Here is a 19843-nt window from a genome sequence, read left to right on the forward strand (position 1 = left end):
GGACAGTAGCTGAAGAAAGAGAAGTGTTGACAATATCCATGGACACAGTTGGCTGATCAGTAGCTCAGTGGGAATAGGGTTGATGGAGCAGGAGCTGGGTCTCATGGACAAGATGAGCTCTGAGGGCATGAGGGGAGATTGGAGAGAAACTAGAGAAAGATGTGGGTTCAGGGCTCGGGAAAGGATGAAATTTAGAGACAGTTTGGTCCGGTGGGCTCGTGGAAGGGAGGGAAGCAGCAGAGGCGGCTGATCGGATTTACTCAATCTCAGTCACAAAGAAGCTCCACAAGCTCCTCACACTTCATAGATTATCATCAAATTTACAGTGCAGAAGGAGGCCATTCGGCCCATCGGGTCTGCACCGGCTCTTGGAAAGAGCACCCTACGCAAGGTCAACACCTCCATTCTATCCCCATAACCCAGTAACCCCACCCAACACTAAGGGCAATTTTGGACACTAAGGGCAATTTATCATGGCCAATCCACCTAACCTGCACATCTTTGGACTGTGGGAGGAAACCGGAGCACCCGGAGGAAACCCACGCACACACGGGAGGATGTGCAGACTCCGCACAGACAGTGACCCAAGCCAGAATCGAACCTGGGACCCTGGAGCTGTGAAGCTCCAATTTCTTGTTGGAGGTGAGGATGGAAGAGACAGGGAGAGCGAGAGTATTTCAAAAGGAACTAACTTGTGTCAGATATTAAAAAGTTTCAACACACTGCGTATTTCACACAAATCTAATTTATTTGACTTTTAGCCAGAATATTAGCCCCTGTAAATGGGCTGGAATTGTTATCAACAGAAAGAGACCCAAATGAGCATGGTTCTGTCCTGAATGTGAGGAACAGCAAAATCCAATCACTGTGGTTACTTGTGGCCACGTTGGTGTCTCAGGAGGTGGGATGAAGTGATGAATCCCTTCCCACACTCAGAGCAGGTGAATGGTCTCTCCCCAGTATGAACTCGCTGATGTGTCTGCAGAGCAGATAACTGAGTGAATCCCTTCCCACACTTGGCGCAGGCGAATGGCCTCTCCCCAGAGTGAATTCGCTGGTGTGTCAGCAGGTTGGATGACTGAGTGAATCCCTTCCCACACTCGGAGCAGGTGAATGGCCTCACTCCAGTGTGACCTCGCTGGTGCTTCTGCAGGTCAGATAACTGAGTGAATCCCTTCCCACACTTGGTGCATGCGAATGGCCTCTCCCCAGTGTGAACTTGTTGGTGTCTCAGCAGGTTGGATAACTGAGTGAATTCCTTCCCACACTTGGCGCAGGTGAATGGTCTCTCCCCAGTGTGAATTCGCTGATGCATTTTCAGGTTTAATGACCGTGTGAATCCCTTCCCACACTTGGAGCAGGTGAATGGCCTCTCCCCAGTGTGACTTCGCTGATGTACAGTGAGGTCAGATGATTGTCTGAACCCAGTCCCGCATTGAGAGCACCTGAACGGTCTCTCGTCAGTGTGAACACGTTGATGGCGCATCAGGTCCCCAGAACTTTTATAGCACTTCCCGCAGTCTGGACATTCAAACGGTCTCTCATCCGTGTGAACTCGCTGGTGTGTCTGCAGGGTGGATGAAGTGGTGAATCCTTTCCCACACTTGGAGCAGGTGAATGGTCTCTCCCCAGTGTGACGGCGTCGATGACTTTCCAGCTGGGATGGGGAAGTGAATCCTTTCCCACAGTCCGCACATTTCCCCGGTTTCTCCTCAGTGTGACTGCATTTGTGGCTTGTGAGGGCTGATGATCGAGCGAATCCTCGTCCACACACACAACACGTGTACGGTTTCTCCCCACTGTGAACAATGCTTTTTCCTTCCATGTTCAATGATATTCTGATGATATTCAGGATATGATAAATTGAGGGCTCCGTCAGATCCTGATGTGATGCTTGGTTTGAATTTCCGGACTTTGAAGCCTCCCCTTCGACCACCCTGTGAAACGGATTCAAAACAGAAAATAGGGAGTGAGAGAAAACCCACAAAAACACAAAGGCAGGTTGTGAGATTGAGCTGAATGAATCTGGTCATTTGTGGGGCCGCCACTGGGAAAAAGTGACCATGAAAACGGCTGGATTGTTCTAAGACCCAATTGACCTCTTTGGGAGGAGAGAGAGAGAGGTGAAGAGGGATTTTGTATATCTACAAGACATATTAAGAGAGTAGTTGGCAAAGCAAATTCGATCTTCATAAACAGTAATATTGATACCAAAACTATGCTTCTGGTGGCACGGTGGTTAGCACTGCTGCCTCACAGCGCTAGGGACCTGGGTTCAATTGGTGACTGTCTGTGTGGAGTTTGCACTTTCTCCACGTGTCTGCGTGGGTTTCCACCCGGTGCTCAGGTTTCCTCCAACAGTCCAAAGAAGGGCAGGTTAGGTGGATTGGCCTTGATAAATTGCCCCTTAGTGTCCAGGGATGTGCAGGTTAGGTGGGGCTATGGGGTTACATGGACAGGGTAGGAGTGTGGGCCCAGGCAGGGTGCCCTTTCAGAGTTGATGCAGACTCGATGGGCAAAGGCCCTCCTTCTGCACTGTAGGAATTCTATGGGTCTAGTTCTATTCTCTGAAACTTTATAAAGCTCTGGTCACCACTCTTGAAATTGAAAATCGCTTATTGTCACAAGTAGGCTTCAATGAAGTTACTGTGAAAAGCCCCTAGTCGTCACATTCCGGCACCTGTTCGGGGAGGCTGTTACGGGAATTGAACCGTGCTGCTGGCCTGCCTTGGTCTGCTTTCAAAGCCAGTGATTTAGCCCTGTGCTAAACAGCCCAGCTCTTCAGGAAGGATGTGAAGCTTCTTGGAGAAGGTGCAGAGGAAATTTACCAGAATGGTTCCAGCAAAGGAGGTTGAGGGGAGATTTGATTCAGGTACGCAAGATTATGCCAGATTTCCATCGGGTGGACAAAGAAACTCTGTTTCCATTCATTGATCGTACAAGCAGCCGGGACACAGATTTAAAGTTTTGGGTAAAACCTGGATTGAACGATATAAGATCCTGAGGGGTTTTGACAGGGTGGATGTGGAGAGGATGTTTCCTCTTGAGGGAGAATCTGGAACAAGGGGGTCACTGTTGCAAAGTGAGGGGTCACCCATTTCAGATGGGGATAAGTATTTTTTTTCTCTTGAGGGTTGCAAGGGGGTGGCACAGTGGTTAGCACTGCTGCCTCAAAGCACCAGGGACCCGGGTTCAATTCCCACCCTGACTGTGTGGAGTTTGCACTTTCTCCCCGTGTCTGTGTGGGTTTCCTCCGGGTCTACCGGTTTCCTCCCACAGTTCAAAGATGCGCAGGTTAGGTTGAATCGGTTAGGATTGTATTCACTGGAGGGCATCACTGTTGCAAAATAAGGAGTCATAACAAGAATAATAAACGCTTATTGTCACAAGTAGGCTTCAATGAAGTCAATGTGAAAAGTCGCCCATTTCAGATGGAGATGAGGATTTTTTATTCTCTTGAGGGCTGTAAGACTTTGGAACTCGTGTCCTTAAAAGGCAGTGGAAGCAGAGTCCTTGAATATTTTTTAAGGCAGAGCTGGTTAGATTCTTGATGAGCAAGGGGGTGAAAGGTCATCAGGGGTGGCAGGAATGTGGAGTTGAGGTTAGAATGAGATCAGCCGCAATCTTATTCAATGCTGAGCAGGCTCGAGGGGCCGAGTGGCCTGTTCCTCTGTTCCTAGTTTGTATGTAAGAGGTACAGGAGATATGAGGTGATATGATATATATGTTTTTACACAGCGAGCGCAATGAGGGAGTTTGAAAATAGATATATAAATCATTTGATTTCAAAAGGAAATTGGACAGACATTTGAGGGAAATAAACCTGCGAGGATACAGGGATAGAGCAGGAGAATGGCACTGACTGGATTGCTCCAGAGAGCTAGCATGGACTCGGGCCGAGTGCCATTCTCTGTACCATCATGTCTCTGACTCTTTGGTGTAATCTAGTTTTGTAAGTTAACCCCGGAGGTTTCAGATATCACTCAGGTAAATCTGTGCTACACTCCCTCCGAGGCCATTCTCCCCTTCCTCAGGTTTGTTGTCCAGAACTGAACACAGTTCTCCAGGTTTGGTCTAACCAGGGTTTGTGAATCTCGGGGCTTTTCCAGTCACACTGAGACCTGAAATCTTCCCTCACAGACAGAACAGACAAACCTTTTACCTTCCACACCCAGATGCTGCTGATATTCAGATTCTGATGAACCGAGTGACTCTGTCAGATCGCGATGTGACGTTTGGATTGCGTTTCCCGTCAGCTAAACCTCCACTTCTGGTATCCTGCAAATTTACAGAAACCTGTCAGTTTAGGATAGAAATTCACAACATTCTCTCCTCGCCAACTTTGATTGAATGTATTCCTGGAGGTTTTATCACATGACCTGCCCCCATCCCCCAGCCATTAATCGGTCAACACATCCACCCTTGTGACACACTGCCTTCCTCGGCCAATTGGGAAGCAAAAGGACTCATTACCTTACATAACGTTATCCCATTTTCAATATTTTTATATCTGAAGAGAAATGTTCAAAGAAAATGACAAATTAAATCTTGTTTACTGTTCTAATGATTTTTCAAAGATCCCAAAATCGTTTTTGACTGTCCTAATGATTTCCCAGACATGAATCTCACCAAGGCCGAAAGTAAAATTTGAATTCATTGAAAGTTTACTGATGACCATGAAACCATTGCCGATTGTTGCAAAGACCCATCTGGTTCACTCCTGTTCTTCAGTGAAGGAAATCTTCTATCCTTACCTGGTCTGGCCTACATGTGACTCCAGATCCACAGTCAGCTGGTTGACCCTTAAAATGCTCTCGGAGATGCCCTCAGTTCAAGGGCAATTAGTGCTGGGCAGTAAATGCTGGCCCAGCCAGCGACACCCACATCCCGTGAATGAAGAGAAAAGAAAATCTGCCATCCTTACCTGGTCTGGCCGACACGATTCCAAACCACAGCAATGTGGTTGACTCAAATGCCCTCTGAAATGGCCGAGCAATCCACTCAGTTCAAGGAAAATTAGGGGTGGACAATGAATGTTACTCCCAAAATGATGTGCGGGTTAGGTGGATTGGCCATGCTAAATTGCCCTTGGTGTCCATAAAGGTCAAGTGGGGGTTACTGGTTTACAGGGATAGGGTAGAGATGCAGGCTTGAGTAGGGTGCTCTTTGTAAGGGCCGGTGCAGACTCGATGGGCCGAATGACCTCCTTCTGCACCATAAATTCTATGATTAAAACATTCCTGGAGACTCCAGTCAATCCGGGAGAGTTGGCATCCGGTCCAGGCTTTCAGCGCATGCGCCCTGCAGCACCTTGTCCTCTGTAAAGATGGCGGCCGGTAACCCGGGCCTGTCACCGCTCAGCTCTCACTCTATTCGGTGCTGTTTAAGACGGGACCGTGAACATTTTCCTCGGGAGTTGAAGCCTCCACAGGGTATTTTTGAAGCCTCCCGACTCACTCCGCAGCTTCTATCGCTCCCCGGCCACCCACCGGCTCCAATCCTGAAAGTCACTCGATTGTCTCTTTCCCACTCCTCGCATCGTCAGCGACAACCTGTGCTGCGCAAGCGCTGGACACAGCCACAACGCCCGGGAAGTGATTGACAGCAGCTCCGGACCAATAGGAATAGAGGGGGGGGTCTGGAGAACCAGATGGAGCGGCTGGTCCTCCAACCAATGGGAGTGAATGAGGGGCGTGGCTAGATTGTGAGCAAAGCATGCGCAGTGTGGGTGATGGGCAGATGGGTCCACAGTGGGTAAAAGGGGGGGGGGGGGGGGTGGCAGGGCGGAGGGTCCAGCGGGTGGACGGAGAGGCTCTGGAAACCCCGGGAATGAACTGAGCGGATCCCCCTTCCCCCCCGTTTATGCCGAGCGGGGCCGCAGCTCCCAGATCAATGAAGAGCCGCTTTGTATTAGGTTGGCCATTGGCTCCAGAGGTTGTTCCCTGGTCTCCAGCATTGCTTCTTTATCAGTGAATCATTGAATGGGAACAATACAGACCGAGGCCATTCAGCCCATCCTGGTCTGTGCTGGCTCTCTCTGCCAGAGCCAATCAGCTCCTCTCACTCCCCTGTCCTTTCACCAACAAGAGCAGCAGCAAATATTCCCCATCCCCAGTTACCTGTGGAGAAGGTGATGTTTGACCTTCTTGAACCGCTGCAGTCTGTGTGGTGAAGGTGCTCCCACAATGCTGGAGTTACAGGTTATTCACCAAGTGATGGCGAATGAACAGTGAGCAGTTTCCACTGCCTATTGGTTTGAACAGCGTGACCTTAGTGAAGCCGTTTTGATTTTGAAGCATTTCTTCCTTATAAATGTATTATTAAAACTAGATTTCTATCAGTGTGTGTGTGTGGTTCTCTGTGTATGAGAATGTGAGTGTGTGTTCATGGGTGTGTGTTTACAGGTCTGTGTGTGTGTGGATCTCTGTGTATGAACGTGTAGCTGTGTTTGTCTGCAGACTGTGTCTCTGCAGACTGAGCATGTTTACAGCTGTGTCAGTCCCTTCCGACACACAGAGCAGGGGAACGGACTCTCCTATTGCGAGCTCGCTGTCGTGTCAGCATGTTTACATCTGTATCAGTCCCTTCCCACACACTGAGCAGGGGAACAGACTCTCCTATTGCAAGCTCGCTGTCGTGTCAGCATGTTTACAGCTGTATGAATCCCCTCCCACACACGGAGCAGGGGAACGGACTCTCACCAATTTCCAGCTGAGACATCAATTAAATTCCTTCAGATCCCAATGAATCGATTGACTCCATCAGACCTGACAACTGGTTTGATTTTGCAGACCTCAAATCCTCCTCTTCTATTACCCTGTAAAATATTTTACAATTAATTACAAAGAATATATGATACATAATTGGCCATTCGGCCCATCTGGTCCGTACTAGAGTTTCTGCTCCACACAAGACTCCCCTCATTCTGCTGACCTCATCTCAGCTCGAGAGCTTTGCTTTCTGATCCCATTTCTCTCAGCTCATTTAGTTTACTTTTGAAAGCAGCTCAGTTATTTATGTCAACCACTTCCAGTCTTAGTGAACTGCACATTTTAGCAACTGTTTGAAGAAAAGATTATTTCCTATTTTTCTTTAGGATTTATTCGTCTCTATTGTGTATTCCAGAGATGTTGTGGTGCAGCGGTAGATTACCCTGACTCTGAACCAGCTCTGGGTTCCAGTCCCACTCTAGGAGTTGATGACCAAGGAAAGTGTGTTCATAACTTGGCCAAACAGATTGAGTATCAAGAAAAGTAAAGTCCTGTGGATGCTGGAATCTGAAACAGAGATAGAGAATGCTGGAAAACTCAGCAGGTCTGGCAGCGTCTGTGGAGAGTGAAAGTAGAGTTAACGTTTTGAGTCTGTATGACTCTTCTTCATAGCATCAGCCTGTAAATCCTTCCAACAGACACCAACAGCAGACGCCAGGAGTGGGAGAGATTCCTGGTCAGCCACATGATGGAATGAAATTAGAGCCTCCCCATCTCAATCCTCAGCTCCAAGCTACAACCCAGTTAAAGACCTCTCTCAGAAGAGACAAACAATTCTCTTTGCGTTTGCTGTGTTTAAATCCTCCCCTTCTAACCCCCTGCAAAAGGAGTTTCCAGAATCCAACACTGTTCGTCCAGGATAGAAAATTCACAACATTCTCTCCTCCTGCTGACAGGACAGAGAGCAGCACACGTGCGCTCTGCTGCACATTGTCCCCTATAAAGATGGCGGCTGTGCATGCACACTATTATCATTGCCTCCCATAAAGATGGCGGCCGTTCACTCGGGCCTGATGAATCGCTATTTGTTCTCAGGCATGTTGGGCCAAAGGGCCTCTTTCTGTGCTGTAAAACTCTATCACTCTCTGATGTTGCCTGGGCAGTTGCAGTCCCAGCACTGATTCCTTATGGCACATCACTCAATACATCTTGCCAGCCTCAAAAGATCCATTGTGCCTACTCTCTGCCATAGTGTTATAGAGTTTTACAGCATAGGAAGAGGCTCTTCGGCCCATTGTGTCTGTGCTGGCCATCAAACACCTATCTATTCTAATCCCATTTTCCAGGACTTTGTCCGCAGCCTTGTAGCTACGGCATTTCAAGTGCTCATTTAAACACTTCTTAAATGTGGAGGGTTCCTGTCTCTGCCACCCTTTCACACAGCGAGTTCCAGGTTCCCACATTCCTCTGGGTGAAAAGATTTTCCTCAAATCCCCACAAAATGTCCTGCACCTGACCTTAAATCTGTGCCCCTGGCTATTGACCCCTCTGAGAAGGGGAACATTTTCATAATATGGTATTTTCACATCAGTGACAGAAGTCAATGCTCAGTTTGGAGATAACTCCCATATCTCCGGTTCTCAAACACTTGGTTTGAAAGATAACAAATGAGATAAAGCCAAATCTTTAAAACACAAAGTCGTTAATTCAAATTGTCACCGTGCTATCAGTGGGTTAACTTACGTCTTCTTGATAATTTATATTCCGACCTATCTTTGTGTCATCAGCAAATTTGATAACCATCCCAGCCGTCCAAGTCATTTGTTAGTTTTCTAACACGTTACTCTGATTGTTTGTGATGATTTCATGGTTCTCACCGTTACCCGGGTTCATTTTGTACCCATTCCCGTCCATCACTGACCTTGAGGCACTTTACCCCCACCCTGATTCTCCATCCCACCAGAGAGAACTTAGTGACAGACTTCAGATTCAGTCATTCAATGTCAGGTCTGACGGACCAACATGTACCAAGAGGCACAATCAACCCCATCTAATAAACATTATGTAATAAGCATTAATGTTAATGACTGGGAAGAGTTTTCTCCTAATCAGTTACTCTAGCAATAACTTGACAATCGAGCTTGAACTCATTTGAGTTCCAAAACCTTAACGAGAGGGAGCAAATCCAGTTCGCTGAATCCCACTTTACATGGGACACCCTGCCCCACAGTTCCAAGATCTGTGGGTTGAGAATCACCTTCTCCAGTCACAAGATGACAAATAAGAGAAACACGTGACTCTGAACAGACATTACCCTCGAAATGAGGAGCAGCTGACAACCTCACAACAGAGAAGGAGACAGTCAGGAAAGTGTGACAGTCGCTGGGACTTTCTGTGTGTGAGCAGTTCAGCTGGAATTCTATCCTGGCTGGGCACCTTTCTGCTTGCTCAGTAATCAATGGGCTTTTCCAGCTCAAATGATGAGGGTTCTTGCTCCAACTCAACCATGTCATGAATCTGCGAGACAATCAGAGACTGGGAGATGTCCATCTCATAGAAGGACAGCTCACAGTCATGTTCAATCTAGCAGGATATCTGTTTATTTCTGTCAGTAATAACTTCACAATCTGACGATTTCAGGGCAGTGACTTTGGTGCATGCAGGATAAAGCGCCCTAAGTCACATCAAACTTAGCACATCTATTTCCATTGTCACAGGCAGTTTGGAATTATTGATGTTGGCTGATCCAATGTTTATTTCCACAGTATCTCCCTGCTTTTTACACATCTGTCCTGGTTACTTTCAAGTGTTCTAGCTGTCGGGCTTATGTTGTACATCAGGTACAGATGTTATCTCTGCTGAGTGGGTCTCAAAACCAGTCTTTGTTGTGGATTCCACCTTTACCAAATGTTGCTGCTACTGTGTCAGAAATGATTCAACGCAGCAACTTCCAAACTTCATCAATATCAATGTTGATGTGCCTGTTTGGAATTTCATTGCATAATGGATTTGCCACTCTGAAGAAGTCAGTAAGAATGATCAGGAAAGATTAATCAACAGTTTCCCATTGGAGATGTTAATTAGCAGAACATTTCAGAAACTGAACTGCAGTTTTGCATCACAGACAAATTTAGGATTGAAGTAAAAAGTTCATATTTATTCTAAACAAGTTTCTGTTGAGAGTTCTTGAATGAAAAAGATCACAGGTGGTACTTTTCAAAAGAGACATTGCAGCCCCAAAAAGCAGTGACATCTCCAGAATATTAAACTGCAGCCAGTTATTGGAATTGTTAACATCAGCAGAATCAAACCAGATATTGTCAGACTATCAATCCTGGATGTGATTAGCAGCAGCAAAACAGCAGATTCCAGTCCCTGCACTCACTTGTGAACTCACTGGTGTCTCAGCAGGTGTTGTGACTGAGTGAATCCCACTCCACACAAGGAGCAGGTGAACAGTCTCTCCCCCCCCCCCCCGGTGTGATCCCACTGATGTGTTAGCAGTTGGGATGACCAAGGGAATCCCTTCCCACACACTGAGGTGAACGGCTTCTCCCCAGTGTGAGTGCGTTGGTGCTCACTGAGGTCAGCTGACTGACTGAAACTCTCTCCACAGGTAGTGCACTTGAATGGATCCACATTTGTATGTATTTGGTGGTGTGACTGGATGGTGAATATCTGAGTGAATCCCTCTCCACACACAAAGCAAATGAATGGTTTCTGACCTGTGTGAACTCGCTAGTGTTCAGCGATCATGGATAAGGACTTGAATTTCTCTTCACAGGTTGTGCAGCTGAATGGCTTCTTCTCAGTGCGAATGCGCTAGTATAACCGAAGGCCAGACTGATGATATTCACGCCGTGGTGAATCAGTGACTCTGTCAGATCATGCTGTGATGTTCAGTTTGAGCTTCCTGTTTATAAATCCACCCATTATAATGCCCTGGAAAAGTTTACAAAACTTTAAATACAGGAAAGAAATTCTGAACAGACAATTTTATTTTCCATGAAACATGTTTTCCTCACTTGTGCTTGCAAAACCATAAGTCCTAATCCCATGCATTCTCCCTGTGCTGGAATGCAGATCTCCGGGTGATTAATCATACCATATTTTAGACGATAGTCCTGTATTTGAGTTCACTGTCCCAGGCTGCATGGATGCTATTTTTCCAACATATTGGACCTTTGTCAAGGCATAGAAATTTGCACTTTACTGTCTGTGTTTCAGCAGCTCTGGCAGAAACTGCCCCCACACAGCCTGGCCTCAGCTCTGGCAGAATCCCACCCACCACTCACATGGTCTTCCAGGACAGGTTGTGCCTTCATTTTCACCATGAGATTGGACAGCCTGCCAAACCCAGCACACCATGGTCTCTATCCCAATCCTTACAATTTATCCCCTCCATTCTGGCTGGGTTCAGTTCTCAACTCCCTCTGCAGAGTGACAATAAAACCAATTATTCACCATTTTCTCTCCTGGTGACTGGAACCCTGAAGCCCCGCCCACTCCGGGCTGTTCCACCATGAAGGTCGCGTGTGAAGCAAACAAGCTCCGCAGCTGCAAACCAGGGAGTGGAGATTTATTCTGAAGGGTTTACTCCAACTCACAATGCCCGGGACTGATTGACGGCAGGTAGCGACCAATTGGAAGAGGGGGTGGAGCTGGAGGACCGAACCTGAGCGACTGATCCTCCAACCAATCAGAGTGAATGGTTGGGCAGAGCCTTGGGCTCAATGTATGCGCATGCGCCAGGCCAAACACAGTCTCCTGAGAAAATGGCGTCCGTTAGCTCGGGCCTGTTTCGGGGAAAAGACCGAGCAGCTTTCGCCGGTTCAAATGCCGCATTTCAATTTCGTATTGGAGGTTTCAGGCCTGTGCGGGGGGTTTATGAAGCCTCCCGACCCGCCGGCTCCATTCCTCCCTCAGGACTCACCCGGCGGTACCTCAGAGCCAAAAGTTTCAACACAACCTCCTCAATCCTGAGCAATAAACGGCACTGCGCATGCTCCAGTTTGTAACAAGGGACATCCGGGCTCAGCCCCGCCCCTCATTCACTCCGATTCGTTGGAAGACCAGCCGCGACCTTTCGGTCCGCGAGACCCAACCGTTGCCGTCAATCACTCCCTGGGCATTGTGAGCCGGAGCATGCGCAGTGCCGATGCTGGTCTCGGCCAGGAGGTTTCGCTGAAAACCCGGTGGAGGCTCCAAACCCCAATAAGAAGTTTCCGGGCCCGGGTTTGCATCGAGCGGGGGGACAGCTGCGGCCTGCTCCCGGTGACAGGCCTGAGTTAACGGCTGACGTCTCTAGAAAGGCTCCAAATCCACAGGGGAATATAATCAGAGATAGAGTTTGTTGTGAAACCAATGGGATATTGTAAAACAGGAGGTCAGGGTTACAGTCAACAACAACAACTTCTATTTATATAACACCGTTAACATCAGAAATCATCCCAGTCAACACAGGAATATTATAAAACAAAGTGAGACACCCAGACACAGAAAAAGATATTCGGCAGGGGACCAAAAACCTGATTAAAGAGGTAAGTTTTAAATTGAGTCTTAAAGGGGGAAAGTGAGGTGGAGACGGGGAGGTTCAGGGAGGGAATCCAGTGCTTGGGGCCGAGGGAACTGAAAACATGGCCGCAAATGGCAGAGCAATTATAATAGGGAGTGCACAAGAGACCAGGATTAGAGGAGCGCAGATATCTCGGAGGGTTATGGGGCTGTAGGAGATTCCAGAGGCGGAGCGACGAGGTAATGAAGGGATTTGAAAACAAGGGTGAGAATTGACTGGGCGCCAATGCAAGTCAGAGAGCACAGGGGTCATAGGGGAAAGAAACTGGCTGTGAATTAAGACAGCAGATGTTTAGATGGTTTCAAGTCCAGGGCTGGTTTAGCACAGGGCTAAAGAGCTGGCTTTTGAAGCAGACCAAGGCAGGCCAGCAGCATGGTTCAATTCCCATACCAGCCTCCTCGAACAGGCGCCGGAATGTGGCGACTAGGGGCTTTTCACAGTAACTTCATTTCAAGCCTACTTGTGACAATAAGTGAATTTCATTTCATTTCAGGTTTCTGGGGTAGAATGTGGGCAAGCAGCCAGGAATGTATTGGAACAGCCGAGTCTGGAGCTTACGAAGGCATGATTTTGGGTTTCAGCACCAGAGGCATTGAGTCAGAAGCGAGACCAGGTGCTGTAGTGTAAGTGGAAACAGGCAGTCTTAGTGATAGGAGAACAGAAACTCATCTTGGGATCAAATGTGACACTGAGGTTGCAGTGGGACTGTTACCAGGGAGAGGGATGGATTCGGTATCTTGGGATCGGAGATTGGTATAGGGACTGAAAACAGTGGCTTCAGTTTCCTCAATATTTAATTTGAGTTAATTAGGCAACAGGAAGACAACCAGAAATCAGAATAGGCCCTGAGAACGGTATCAGGTTTAACTTAGTTGGAGATGGAGAGAAAGAAGGACGGCAACCCTGGGAGGTTTGGAGAAACCACCTTCACGATTGCTCATTAAATCTCCACACAGTCAAGGGCAGCACGGTAGCATTGTGGCGGGAAGCACCGTAGCATTGTGGATAGCACAATTGATTCACAGCTCCAGGGTCCCAGGTTCGATCCCGGCTTGGGTCACTGTCTGTGTGGAGTCTGCACATCCTCCCTGTGTATGCGTGGGTTTCCTCCGGGTGCCCTGGTTTCCTCCCACAGTCCAAAGATGTGCAGGTTAGGTGGATTGGCTATGCTAAATTGCCCTTAGTGTCCAAAATTGCCCTTAGTGTTGGGTGGGGTTAATGGGTTGTGGGGATAGGGTGGAGGTGTGGACCTTGGGTTGGGTGCTCTTTCCAAGAACCGGTGCAGACTCGATGGGCCGAATGGCCTCCTTCTGCACTGTAAATTCTATGACGAGTGAGATTCTATGACAATCTGACACTTTATTTGGATTTCAGACCAGGGAGGAGGGTGTATGGGATGGGGATTTACAGCTTTGGGGGAACAAGACAGAAAAATGTTCCATAGAAACTAAAACTTAATTTTGAATCTCTGGCCAGGACTGACAATTGTGACCTTTGCAAATTCCTTTTACAGGATATTAGGAGAGGATTTGTGGACAGGAAAGCGAAAACAAACTTCAAGATCTTCAGAGTCAACAGGACCTGGGTATCTTCGGACTCTGAATATGGAAAGAGAAATATTTATCTGTTCTGTCTGTGGTTAAGTATTTCAAACATCAGTGTGACTGGAAAAGCATTGAGACCCAGACACACATTGAGCGAGAGTGTTCTCGTAAACTGACTGTGGAAAGAGGTTTAACCAGTTGCACAGCCTGAGAAAACATCACACCATTCACAGCAGGAAGAGACCGTGCTCATGTCCAACATGGAGAGACAAGATGACACCAACACCTCAGAAAAACCATGGATATGTGGGGACTGTGGGAAGGCATTCACTTGCCCATCCAAGTTGGAAACTCATCGACGCGTCCACACAGGGGAGAGGCCCTTCAGCTGCTCTTTATGTGGGAAAGATTTCAGTCAGTCATCCAACCTAGCGTTACACCAGCGGGTTCACACTGGAGAGAGGCCGTACACCTGCTCTGTCTGTGGGAAAGGATTCATTCAGTCATACAATCTAGCATTACACCGGCGAGTTCACACCGGGGAGAGACCATTCACCTGCTCTGTATGTGCGAAGGGATTCATTAATTCTTCTAACCTAGTGGCACACCAGCGAGTTCACACTGGGGAGAAACCATTCAGCTGCACCTCCTGTGGAATGAGCTTTAGGCTTTCATCCACTCTGCTGAAACACCAGCGAGTTCACACGAAGGAGAAACCATTCAACTGCCCTGACTGTGGAAGGAGCTTCAGGCACTCAGGCAGTCTCATTGTATACCAGCGCGCTCACACTGGGGAGAGGCCATTCACCTGCTCCATGTGTGGGAAGGGATTCACAGATTCATGCCAACTGCTGAGACATGAACGGGTTCATACTGGGAAGAGGCCGTTCACCTGCTGTGAGTGTGGGAAGGGATTCATTGATTTATCCCAGCTACTGAAACACCAGCGACGTCACAAGTGACTCAGGGATTGGATTCTGCTGTTATTGCTGCTGTTAATGACAAGCAGGCCCGAATCACATTAGTCCTGACAGTTGGGGTATCTACTAATGTTAATCCACTGTTTAACTGCGCTGGAGTTTATTATTCTGGATCTATAGCTGATTGTGTTCTCGGGGCTGCAATGTCCCTTCTGGAACTGCTGTCTGTGATCTTTCCCCATAATCCAGGAACTCTCATCAGAAATTAGTTCGCAACAAGATTCTGGACTTTTACTTCAATCTCAAATTGAGATTTTGTGTGAAACTCTACAATTGAATGTCTGAACATTCCACTGATTAACATCTCCAATTAGAAATTGCTGATTAATCCTTGCTGACAATTCTTACTGACAGGGGCAGCAAGGTAGCATTGTGGATAGCACAATTGCTTCACAGCTCCAGGGTCCCAGGTTCAATTCCGGCTTGGGTCACTGTCTGTGCGGAGTCTGCACATCCTCCCCGTGTGTGCGTGGGTTTCCTCCGGGTGCTCCGGTTTCCTCCCACAGCCCAAAGATGTGCAGGTTAGGTGGATTGGCCATGATAAATTGCCCTTAGTGTCCAAAATTGCCCTTAGAGTTGGGTGGGGTTACTGGGTTATGGGGATAGGGTGGAGGTGTTGCCCTTGGGTGCGGTGCTCTTTCCAAGAGCCGGTGCAGACCCGATGGGCCGAATGGCCTCCTTCTGCACTGTAAATTCTAAGAAATCTATGAAATTCTATGTAAAAAAAATTCTATGATTGGATCTCAGGACACATAGCCTAAAGCAGTTGTCTGTGCGAATGTTAAAACAGGCTCTCGAGAGAAATAGATTTTGAAATGATCAACACTGGCTTTAGCCCAACACCACACTCTGGCTCACACCAGTTAACCGTTCAGAGGAGAATGCCGTCACCAGCTGCAGAGACCAGAACTCACTCATCTGTCCGTTTGTCCTCCAGGTTGGTTAATAGGCTGGTGAAAAAGGCAGATGGAACACTTGCCTTTATCAATTGAGGCATAGATTACAAAAGCAGGGAGGCCATATTGGAGCTGTACAGAACTTTGGTGAGGCCGCAGCTGGAGTACTGCCATTCTGGTTGTCACATTATAGGAAGGATGTAATTGCACTGGAGCGAGTGCAGAGGTGATTCACCAGAATGTTGCCTGGGATGGAACATTTAAGTTATGAAGTGAGGGTGGCTAGGCCTGGGTTGTTTTCGCTGGGGCAGAGAAGACAGGGGTGACCTGATGGAGGTGTACAAGATCATGAGGACCGTGGACAGAGTGGATACGGAACAGCTGTTCCAGTTGAAGGGTTAGTTACGAGAGGACACAGGTTCAAGGTGAGAGACAGGAGGCTTAGTGGGGATTTGAGGAAAACCATTTTTACCCAGAGGATGGTGACGGTCTGGAATGCACTGCCTGGGAGGGTGGTAGATGCGGGTTGCCTCATATCCTTTCAAAAGTACCTGGATGAAGACTGGCACGTCATAACATTCAAGGCTATGGGCCAAGTGCTGGTAAATGGGATTAGGTTGGCAGGTCAATGTTTCTCATGCGATGGGGCAGACTCGATGGACCAAAGGGCCTCTTCTGCACCGTTATTCTGTGTTTCTGAGATGGGTTTACTATTATCACCTGTCTTGGGTCATGTGTTTTCCTGACCATTTAACTGCTGAATCATATTTAAACTGTTATTTCTCAATAAACTACTTTAAAATCGCTTCTGAGCTCATCCCCCTTTTAGAATATTCTGTGACTTGTGGACCTGAATGCTACAAGTGGTGTTAGGAGTGGTATCACAGTCACAGTTAAACGTGAATGGAGACATTCCTGAGTGAAGCCTGGGGTAGACAATGCCATTGATATATTACCGGAAACGACTGATAGATAATCTGACAGAGAAAACAGACGATCCGGGGCTTATAGATAACCCCACACGAAGGGGCAATTTAGCATAACCAATTCACCTAACCTGCACATCTTGGACTGTGGGAGGAAACTGAAGCACCCGGAGGAAACCCACGCGCACACGGGGAGAAAGTGCACACTCCTCAGAGACAGTTTCCCGAGGTCGGAATCGAATCTGGGTCCCTGCTGCTATGAGGCAGCAGTGCTAACCACTGTGCTGCCATGCTGCCCCAACAGACAGCTGGAGAATCTTTAAAGTCTGTGCATGAAGTTTGTTTGAACCAGATATATTTACAACGTGCCAGTAATTTGGAATTGTGTGAGATGACCTGCAGGTGGGGAGGATGAATCTAAGTTGATACTTATCACATTTTTCTATCAAAAGGTTTTACATTTATTATTGGTCGCAGCTGAAGCGATTGTGTTGCTGATTCTGATCATTCTCGTGGCATTACTAAGTTATCTATGGTATGGAATCAAGAAAACATGCATTGAAATAGCTTAACATTGCGACGCCAGAAATTAGTTGTGAGAAGTTAATAAGGATATTCTCTCTCGGGTTGGGGAGATCTGTAAAAAAAAGTGTCGAATAACACAATAAATTCTTCTGAAATGTGTTGACTCTTATAGGACTATTTCAGTCTCTCTTCCTCCCATTGGGAACGTTTCCAGGATTGACAAATACAGGGCAGTGTTAGCCTAGTGTCTCTGCCAAGGACATGTGGCTTGCACAGGGCCTGAAACAAGACAATCTTGGTGTATTCGTGATCTCCAGTCCAACATGTAAACCAGCTGCCTGTGTAAAGATTAAACAGGACGTCCGAGCAAGCGATGAGCCACAACCTGGCTTCATGGACATCCGATGGAAAATGAGGTTTTCACTTGAATATCTATTCCTGACTAATGGACAGTTGAATAAGTGATTGATGTAAGACCCTAGAAATAATGGTTATAAATGGGCCTTTGAGAGGGATAATCATATCAGGCAGTGGGCGGTGCACAGTAGTTAGCACTGCTGCCTCATAGCGCGAGGGACCCGTGTTCAATTCCAGCCTCGCGGGACTGTGTGGAGTTTTCACTTTCTCCCTGTCTCTGCGTGGGTTTCCTCTGGTGCTCCGGTTTCTTCCCACAGTTCAAAGGTGTGAAGGTGAGGCGGGTTGGCCATGCAAAATTGCCCCTTAGTGTCCTGGGATGTGTAGGTCAGGTTAAGGGGTTACAGGGAAGTGGGTTTGGGTGGCACGCACTTTCAGAGGGTCGCTGCAGTCTCGATGGGCCGAATAGCCTCTTTCTGCACTGTCGGGATTCTGTGACCTCAGATATCAGAAATCTCTGGAATTCCACATGTCCTCATTGCTCTCTCCTTGAGTATAACAGCTTTCAGTCAGGTAGAGTCAGTAACACGTGTCTGTCATGATGTTTCCATTCCTATTTTATCACACACCTCCCAGTGACACAGCACAACATTTTTGCTCCTTTCCACCTTGTCCTCCTTTTATTATCTAATAATAATAGTAACAGAGTAACACACACCAGAATTGGAATAACAGACAGGTTATTGTCTAATAATAACAGTGACAGAGTAACACACACCGGAATTGGAATAACAGACAGGTTATTGTCTAATTGTGACATAGTAACACACACCAGAATAGGAATAACAGGCAGCTTATTGTCTAATAACTGTGACAAAGTAACAGGGGTGGCATAGTGGTATAGCACTGTTACCTTACAGTGCCTGGGTTCAATCCTGACCTTGGGTCACTGTGGAGTTTGTACATTCTTGTGTGTCTGCACAGATTTCCTGTTGGTGCTCTTCTTTCCTCCCACACAGTACAAAGATGTGCAGGTTAGGTGGATTGGCTATGCTAAATTGTCCCTGGGAGAGGTTATGAGGATTGGGTGGGACTTTGGATTCAATGATCATAGAATTGCTACAGTGCAGAAGGAGGCCATTTGGCCCATCGAGTCTGCACCGCCCCTCTGAAAGATCACCCAATCTAGGCCAATCTCCCACCCTATCCACATAACCGCTCCCAGGGACAATTTAGCATAACCAGTCCACCTCACCTGCACATCTTTGGACTGTGAGGGAGGAAACAAGAACAGCGACAGGAAATCTGTGCAGACACAGATGTGTTCACTCACACACACTGCAGCCTGACTTTTATTATGGGAACAGACACTGTGTTTGTTACTCAAAGTGAATGAATCCGTTGCTGTTTATCCTCTGGGCCCCATCTCCAGTATTATTGTCTGATTGTCCCACGGTTATTATTGGACTATCAGCGAGTCAACCTGAGCCTGTGGCCACTCTCACCATCTGTAACCGTCACAATGCCCGGGTGATTGACGGCAGCTCCCGACCAATAGGAAAAGGAGGGGCGGAACTGAATTTCCCGACCGAAAGCGGCTGGTCCTCCAACCAATCGGAGTGAATGAGGGGCGGGGCCCGCTGTGATTGAAGCATGCGCAGTGTGGGTAATGGCGAAGGAAAAGCAACTTTTCTTCAGATCCGAAATTGGCAAGAGGCGTTTAACAGTATAGAGGCAGCGAGAGAAAGCGGGAGTGGGCGGAAACGTTGTGTAAAGCTGTTGCAATGGCAAACCTCGCAAAAGTTTACGGGACCCAATTTGTACCGAGCGGGGCTGCGGCTCTTCACGTTCGGCTCGGGTTAACGGCCGCCATCTTTAATGTGTATCAGCGCGCATGCGCGTTTGTAATTTCTGTCGGGGGCGATGTTTCAATGAGTGGGAGGAGCTTGTTCCCCATTGTTCAGAATGGAGACAACTTGTCCATCAAACTGGATTAGTCTTTGAGTCTCAATGTCTTATTGATGATGCAAAGCGGTGGCAGAGATGGAAAGAAAAGGAAGCCAATCCTGTCCTCCAGATATTACTGTCTTATTAGATATCCTGTTCCATGTGTCCAAAGCACTGCGGCTCTGTTGAGCAGCACAGTAGCATAGTGGTTAGCACAATTGCTTCACAGCTCCAAGGTCCCAGGTGTGATTCCTAGCTGGGAGACACTGTGCGGAGTCTGCACGTTCTCCCCATGTCTGCGTGGGTTTCCTCTGGGTGCTCCGGTTTCCTCCCACAGTCCAAAGATGTGCAGGTTAGGTGGATTGGCCATGCTAAATTACCCTTAG

At 47.6% G+C, this 19843-nt stretch overlaps 1 protein-coding gene and 1 long non-coding RNA gene across 5 annotated transcripts; one reads left to right on the plus strand and one right to left on the minus strand.

Moving 5' to 3' along the window:
- Window positions 1–729: 729 nt before the first annotated feature.
- Window positions 730–11698, minus strand: LOC140421657 (uncharacterized). Of its 4 annotated transcripts, none has more exons than XM_072506463.1 (5): window positions 11644–11698; window positions 10436–10652; window positions 6702–6817; window positions 4163–4278; window positions 730–1937 (listed from the first exon to the last, which is right to left on the minus strand). In XM_072506463.1, the coding sequence occupies exon 5, from the start codon at window positions 1823–1825 to the stop codon at window positions 872–874; it is 954 nt and encodes a 317-aa protein (XP_072362564.1). In that variant the 5' UTR covers window positions 1826–1937; window positions 4163–4278; window positions 6702–6817; window positions 10436–10652; window positions 11644–11698; the 3' UTR covers window positions 730–871. The 4 variants fall into 4 exon arrangements, with proteins under 4 accessions (XP_072362564.1, XP_072362566.1, XP_072362565.1 ...); XM_072506465.1 differs by having other exon boundaries at window positions 4156–4278; XM_072506464.1 differs by lacking the exon at window positions 11644–11698 and adding an exon at window positions 11175–11475.
- Window positions 11699–11781: 83 nt separating this feature from the next.
- On the plus strand, window positions 11782–16510 carry LOC140421673 (uncharacterized). Its single transcript, XR_011946985.1, has 2 exons — window positions 11782–12250; window positions 13799–16510. It is a non-coding gene; the product is annotated as an uncharacterized lncRNA (long non-coding RNA).
- Window positions 16511–19843: the final 3333 nt, after the last annotated feature.

The sequence above is a fragment of the Scyliorhinus torazame genome, chromosome 5 (genome assembly GCF_047496885.1).
Source record: "Scyliorhinus torazame isolate Kashiwa2021f chromosome 5, sScyTor2.1, whole genome shotgun sequence".
Lineage (NCBI taxonomy): Eukaryota > Metazoa > Chordata > Chondrichthyes > Carcharhiniformes > Scyliorhinidae > Scyliorhinus > Scyliorhinus torazame.